The following is a 7,477-nucleotide window of genomic DNA, read 5'->3' as shown; positions in this document are numbered from 1 at the left end:
AAAAAAAAAAAAAAAAGCAAAGCATAAATTTTGGAGGAGGTTGCAGCCTTAAAAAGCATTTAAGTTTCTCCTCTTCCACTACTGAACATTGATATTACTATCTTTCTTGGCCTACTACCCTGTTTTAAACCAAAGGGGGGCAGTTTGTACAAGTCCCTGTTTGGATCACATCAGTTCGAGAAGAAAAAGGTATTTTCCATACCCTAAACTAACACAAGGTCTGCACTAACTCTTGTTGCAGTAACACTGGAGCCAAGAGAAGTCAAAGGTTTCAGTGGAACTGGATGGGACCAGAGTGAAACACACAATTGCCCACAAAACAGGTAAGAAAGAAATGGCCCAGAGATTAGAAGAATATTAGAAATAGTCAACAAATCACAGAATACTGAGCCACCACCATGTCTTCACCAAACCATCTGCACCAAAATATTGCTAGAATAAATCCTATATTTAACATCCATTCATGTATTTTTGCACTGATTCCATTAGATATCATTGAGTTAGTAAAAAGCATTATGTCATTTCAAAACAAGAAGGCAAATCATGTATTATATATGTACATGTTTTAATTAATTTTAAAAATGGTCTACATTTAAGGGTAGATTTCAAGGGTTTCCTTATATTTTTTTTCTGTTACATTAGATTATACCTGAATAATCTGCATAATCTGCATAGTAACTACTAATTAACATTTCTGTTTTCTTCCTTTTTTTTTGTTTCAGTGTGAATATACCAGTTGCAGGTAGCAATGTAACATCTCAACGACAATCACAATACGTGCAGGATGTCCAGCCAGAAGCATTTCTCAGTAGACTTGCAGTAGCATGACACTTTATAATTTGTGTATCAATACTTTTTTTTTTTTTTATGTTTAGTTCAGATGTGGCTCAAGAAGCAAAAACAAATTTTCTTCACTCAGCCTCAAGTGTGGGGTCAGCTCCTCAGCTGGTTGCGGTCTGCCTTGCTGGAGTTACTCCAGTTTACACCAGCTTGAGCTGTGTAAACACACCTGTATTGCCTTCATGCTTTCCTTAACATGAATGCAAACTTCAAGAATGTGGTTTGAGTCCCTTCATTAGAGGACCTTAATGTTAAGTTTGTTCAATGGCTCTGTCCCCCAGCCCTCCTCCCTGCACAGACATGAAGGGAGAGGGCTGAACACTGCCAAGAGCAGCGTGCTGGGGAAGTAAGAGCCCCAGAGCAGGGGAAAAGAAGGGAGAAAAAAGAACTTACTTTGTCCCCAGTGTTAAACTTTGACATGTGAAGCATTTGTTTCCAGATGATCGGCCCAGCTGCTTAAGAAGGTATTCATAGCACCTACTGCCACTGACGGACCCCTAGCATCAGACGATCTTGAGTCTCCTTACAGACACAGCTGTGGCTCTACACTGACTATACTAAAGCCTAACTTTAATCTGTGTGCCTCCACGAAATACCCATGCTCAGGTGTTGTGAATACCATCTCTCGCCCCCCCACAACCTTGTCTTCACTCTTAGAAAAAAGTGCTTTTGCTTTTTCTACCTGATAAATATTTGGGCTGCCCAATCCTCTCCCCTATCCCATGTGTTTGTACTGAGATCTGTCCCGAGGAATTTGCACTTGGTTGGCTGTCAGCTTGTGGTGGATGTGGTAAACGCAGAGGGTTACCACGATAACCAACCCCAGTATCAGGCCCAAAATAAGAGGTAGGGTTTCTTCTAACTGCTCCCTCTGGTCCACTGGGCACTTGTGTTCTGCAGGGAAACAAAGAAAAGGAAAGAAAGAAAGACAGAAAAAGATAAGTGAACGAGACATTGCAAATCTGAACTCCTGCTGCAGTAGTGAACTGACCTCCCCGGAGTCACGACTTCGTGCCGGAGGGCCTTGTGCAGCAAAAATAGCCGCAGCAGCAAGGAGAGACAGCAACCGTCATCGGAGTCCCAGGGAGAAAATCACTGCTTTGGAGGAAAGTGAAATCACAGTCCCAACACAGGATTTGGAGGGAGAAGTAACATCTATCAAACCAGCGAACACGGTGGGAAAAAACACTTTCATGCTTGTAAATTCCTCTTTAGGCCTCTGACACACCAGTACAGCAATGGCATTGCTGGGAATGGGACAGCAAAAGTACAAGTTTCCTGATCATGGCTGAAGATCTGCTTTGTTTATTTAGTTCTGTAGTCTATAAATATGATATCAGGAGACCTGAACATCACTAAGTCTGTAATCCTGCATCAGACTTATCCTGCTCATCATTAAAAGATTTTTTCCCCTCTATCTGCAAGTTGACAGAGATCTCACAGCATCTCCTATCCCCCTCTCTATGAGCTCCCCACAGGGAGTTTACCAGCACTGGCACAGCACACGCGTGTTCATGATCAAACAGCATCCTGCCACCCCACGTTTTTTGTCAAATATGGCAAAGGATGAACAGAAGCAACACAAGCCTCCCCAGTGTTTTTCTCACAGGCCTACGAGTCCCCATCACAGGCTAATAAACCACTAGAAAATAAAAATAACCACAGCTACAATGGGAAAATACTTTTCTAGTTAGCTTGCAAAGGCACAGCCACCACAGTTAGGGAACACATTACACCAGCAATCCTGGTTCAGTTCCCTTCCACTTCCAGAGTCTACTGCAAGCCTGAATGACAGGACCACAGCCAAAGCTGACAAGATGGGGCTGCCAGACCAAGAAGAAAAAAAAATTCCAACTCTGGGGAAAAAAAAAAAAAGGTTATGGGATACAGGAGGGACAGTGCTCTGGCCCCTGGATCATCTTCTTCACAGTACTAGAATTGTGCTAAAACAATAAAAAGAGCAATTACTTAAAAAAAAAAAAAAAGTAAAAAAAAGGCTACGTGTTAGGTGAGCAGATACAAAAGGCACCACTAATTCCTCCCATCACTAAAGACCATCCAGATGGGTTCCCCAGGCAGCTGATTGCAAGACACAGACATCTATGATAACCACGAATGGCAAACACTCTGCAAACCTAACAGCAAGTGGCAAAGAGCAGGAAAAACCCAGAGACCCCCCAGGCCCAGGCAGGAGGTGACAGCAAGGATGCATCCCCAGCAGTGCTGGCACCTCCAGGAGCTCTGTCACCTCCCCGCACGGAGCCATCCTCCCAGCATCAGGCTCCCAACAATGCCACCAGGAAACATTTTTAGCTGTAAATTAAGTGAAACAAAAAAGCAAAAGTGAAAGGTAGTCTAACAAACAACAACAAAAAAGTCCTTTCTGGTTCCAGTTGCTCACTGTTTCACCACAGGAGTGATTAATCACCAGGACTGTGTTACAGGCAATTCAGCAATTGCTGCAATGCAGGGGTTTTGTTTGTTTGTACTACGGAGAAAGGGGAAAAAAATCCTGATTATTATTTAGCTCACAAAATTGGGTTGCTAGAGCTTTATGAAAATTCTTATGAAATTCTTCCCGGTTTAGGATGCTACACCTGACCAGACTGACCTGACCAGTGTCAAGGTAGAGACACAGTGCAGGCTGGCATCCCCCAACCTGACTGCAGGAAAAGCCATGCACGGGCAGTGTCATGGGGCCAGGGGTGCTCTGACCCCCTGCACACATGCTGGTACAGATCAGCAACCTTCCTGTGGGAAGGATCCATCAGGCCAGGGTGTGCTGATACACCAATTAGGATTGTTTTAGTCCAGCCGCTGCAATCTCCTCCTACAGGCACTAATTTTTGCTTTGAAAGTGGTTTAGCTTTAAACCTACAGAAAATATAACTGAGCCTGCTGTAAACACAACTAAGGGCATTCACCTGCCCTCAAACACGCCAGGTTTCCCTGTGCACCTTCCCTTAAACAACAACAATGCTGCGTGAACATGGGAGTCTGCAGCCAGTGAAGGCAGCAAAGCTACAAGCACCAGTGCTGCGATGCAGAAGACTAACCCAGCTCTAACACACCTGCTTGTGATATTTGAATTCCCATCTTTTGCCAAAAGCAAACCAGTTGCAGAGCACAAAAAGTGCCAGAGGATGTGGCCAAAACTCCGGTGTCCACAGAAAACCACGGCTATATTTAAGTGTCCGACTCACAACTCAAAAAGGTGCCAATTCTTGCAAGCAGACAAGGAACGTAGTTCTTTGTCCTGACAATTTTTAAAGAGGATTAAAAGAAAAAGAAAACCCACAGGGAAAAAAAATCAAAACAAAGCTCGCAGCCTCCAGTAGCACACCCACAGACCCTGCCACACTTCACCGGGCAGCAAGCACTCTGTCCCGGCAGTGAAGGCAGCCTCACAGGGCAGCCAGCTCCTGCCTTACCAGCACCTTCTCCTCGCCAGACAAATCCATTTTCTCCTTTGGGAGCTAATCATCAAAGTCTGGGCTCTTTGGAGAGCATAGGGGAAATGGGGATGGGGCTGTGGGGCACCCAGCATGGAGGCACAGGCAAGGGCTAAGCACAAACATGTTTGCAGCGGAACTAAGGCTCTCCAGATGCTGCTCACTAGAAGGATGAATTTTGTATTTTAACACTAATATAATGTTAAAACACATAATTTTACAACAAATAAAAATATTTTCACATTTAGAACAATGTATTTTAACATTTATACAGCAATTTTCACCCCAAGAGTTCAAAGCACTGCAGAGGCACTGAGGTCCACAACACCGCGGGGAGGTAGGTAACAGGTATCATTCCTGGTCTGTCAGCAAAGGAAAATGCAAAGGGGGAGCAGGAGGGGAGAAGGGTTTGGATAAAGACCACAGCAGACACAAATTCAGACACTCAATCCCATCAAGCGCAGTGTAGGTAGGTGGGCTGGCTGGTGCATGGCAAATGAAACACCATTGCACTGGGAATTGCTATGCATTTTAAATCAATGCCTTCTGCAAGAAAACAGCCTTTTCCATCACATTTTCCTGAATATTTTGTTTCAGATCCCAGTAATCTCAGCACTTGCTCACATCACTGAGTTTTACCCTCAGTCCAGGAAAGAAAAAAGTCCCTGGCAAATTTTAACTACGTGAAAATTTCTGGTAATGCTGGAGTTTTGCTGCATCCCAGACCTGGCGGGGTCACCCCTCTGCCAGAGAAGTGCCACCCCACAGCCCTGGTCCTGGCCCCATCGGACAAAGACAGCAGGCGGATACCAAGAAGGCGTCTAAGGTACACTCCCTTTTGTGCTGTGCTTCCTCCAACACCATGTGGCACCCAGGCTCATGCATGGCCACGGTTTATATAGTGAGTGCTTGTCCAAATTCAGTATTAGGCTACAAAACCACCCAAGAGGCCCATTTTCCTGTTTCAGCATCCCTCTGCAGAACAAACAGCAGCAAGGCAAAAGAAAAAAATCATCCATTTCCCGCAGTCACGACTGCAAGCCTGAGGAATGGTGCACGGGCTGTTCAAAGGGGCGGAAAAACAGCCCCGTTGTGTCTGGCATGACAGGATAAATTACTGATATTTTGAGATGGGCATTTATAAGTTATTACTTTTAAAAAGAAAGGACTGTGTGCTTTTTTAAATGTGGCCATATACCTTGCAAAGAGGAGCTACTTGGTGTCAAAGACCTTTCAGAAAATGTGGTCCTAGTTTGGTGGCTCGGAGGGAGATGGGACCTCCCAGGATCCTGGTTCCTAATTCTCAGCCTTTGTATCTCTTTGTATTAGTATTTTGCATTATTTTGCTTAAAATCAAAAGATCTGACAATTTCTGTGGGGTTCTTTTGCCAACTTAAATGTTCTCCTTGCACCCTCTTGATCTAGCTCTCTTTTTACTGATCTTTCAAGCTGAAAAATGTACACACATTTTCCCTATAAATAGAATTTCCCAAGCTCTGAATGAAAAAAAGGGTTCTGCTGCTTCTGTACTGGAAAAGGTAAATATATATGTGTGTGTATATATATCCATATATATAAAAAATGTATATTTATATATCCATATGTATATGTATGTATTTGTGAGGGTTGAAAGCAGTTGTCTTAAAAAAAAAAAAAAAAAAAAAAGATATTCTAGCACACAAGTTTAAGCATTCAAAAATTAAAAGCAATTCTGTCACTCCCTACAAGTGTTTTAATCTATCCCAGACAGGACAGTGTCAGCACTAATGCCAAAACCTTTCCCCCCCATTTCTTTGTGGTAAAAGGGCCCTGACCCTCCTGTGTCTCGGTGATTCTTCTGCTCTAGCAGGTCTCTTTCTCTATTCTAAAATATTTTAAAATGTTCTGTAGCTTGCTCATAATTAATAAGAATTTTACCTAATGGGAAATTAATGAACCAAAAAGGAGAAGGCTAATTACTGTAATTTAAGATTGGCAGCAATTCTCAGACCCCACAAAGGATCATGTTTTGCCATGCGTGTGCCAAGGACACGCTGCTCTGCAGGGCTGGTGGGGACGTGCCGCTGGGAGAAGCGGCAGAGCCCTGTGTGAAGCTCCATTGATAAATGACTTCTCAGGCATTTCTGACCATCCTCTGCAGGTGCTCTTTGCTATTTAACTTCCAGTGGAATTCAACAAAAATAAGTGTCATTGAATAAAAAAGTAACAAGAAAACAGAAAGCTTGACAAAGAAAGAAACTGTGCTTTCCTCAGAAGGACGAATTCCACACACAATTCTAAAGACTGATAAACCAACTGGGGTCTCCTCATGTCCTGGGGGGGGGGGAAAACCAAACTACAACAACAAAAGAAAAAAACCCACAAATTTATACTGCCCAATATGAAAGAGCGTACCGTGAAAAAGGCAGGTAGTTCCTTTTGGCAATGAACCCCGAGTTTGGCTGTTTTAACTGGGAGCTGTGAGCCTTGATAAGCTTGGTATCACAGAGAAACTGCAGCTAAAACTCAGTCCAGACTAACATATTTAAAATACGCTTTTCTCGGCCTCCAAGGTTGCCCAGACAAACCCTGAGTGCAAGAAGCCTGGATCCACAGAAGGAGGGAGAGTATGAAGATGTGCCAACAAAAAATGACAGGAAACTACTACATTCTACCTTTTTCTCCCTGTAACCTATGCAAAATGTGGTACTACTTCAATGGGAAAAAAGAAAAAAAATATTTGCGCCCACAGATAAAACCTACTCTGTACTACACTGGCCTTGCCATGAGTAATTGAGCCACACAGAGCTCTGCCAGATCCAGTGTACATAATAGCACGTATTTACTACATCAGTTAAAGGAACATGAGTCATGGGCGTTAAGTGTTCAGCTCTGTAGCCAGTGCTGCTTTTTTACTGTGTTCTACAATATTTCTCACACGGAAAACAATAAAGCCCCATTTTCAATGCTAGACTTGAAAATAACATCACCATTTTATAGCCTGTTATTAAAAGATCTGGCTGTTACAAATGGTTTTTTGCAATCTTGTTACAATAATGGAGTTAACTAATTTGCTAAGATGGGGGACTACTCTCAAAGCCCTAGTTCAGGTAAGCATGTTTATGCTCCCTCATTCAACCTGGTGGAAAAGACAGGTGGAAATTAGGGAGGATGAGCACCATGGGCTCCTCAGGATAAAGGAAGGC

General features: G+C 43.3%; 1 protein-coding gene across 1 annotated transcript in view; it reads right to left on the bottom strand.

The window, feature by feature from the left end:
* Positions 1 to 1,555: 1,555 nt before the first annotated feature.
* Positions 1,556 to 7,477, bottom strand: part of LAMP5 (lysosomal-associated membrane protein family, member 5) — a gene marked incomplete at its 5' end in the record, with an annotated part of 8,484 nt that continues 2,562 nt past the window's right edge. Inside the window, one exon of the mRNA XM_010073276.1 lies at positions 1,556 to 1,734. Coding sequence (XP_010071578.1) covers positions 1,556 to 1,734 — 179 coding nt within the window. The remainder of the gene's footprint in view (positions 1,735 to 7,477) is intronic.

Source organism: Pterocles gutturalis, unplaced genomic scaffold, assembly GCF_000699245.1.
Source record: "Pterocles gutturalis isolate BGI_N339 unplaced genomic scaffold, ASM69924v1 scaffold8517, whole genome shotgun sequence".
NCBI classification, from domain to species: Eukaryota; Metazoa; Chordata; class Aves; order Pterocliformes; family Pteroclidae; genus Pterocles; species Pterocles gutturalis.
This window is presented reverse-complemented; position numbering and strand designations above follow the sequence as displayed.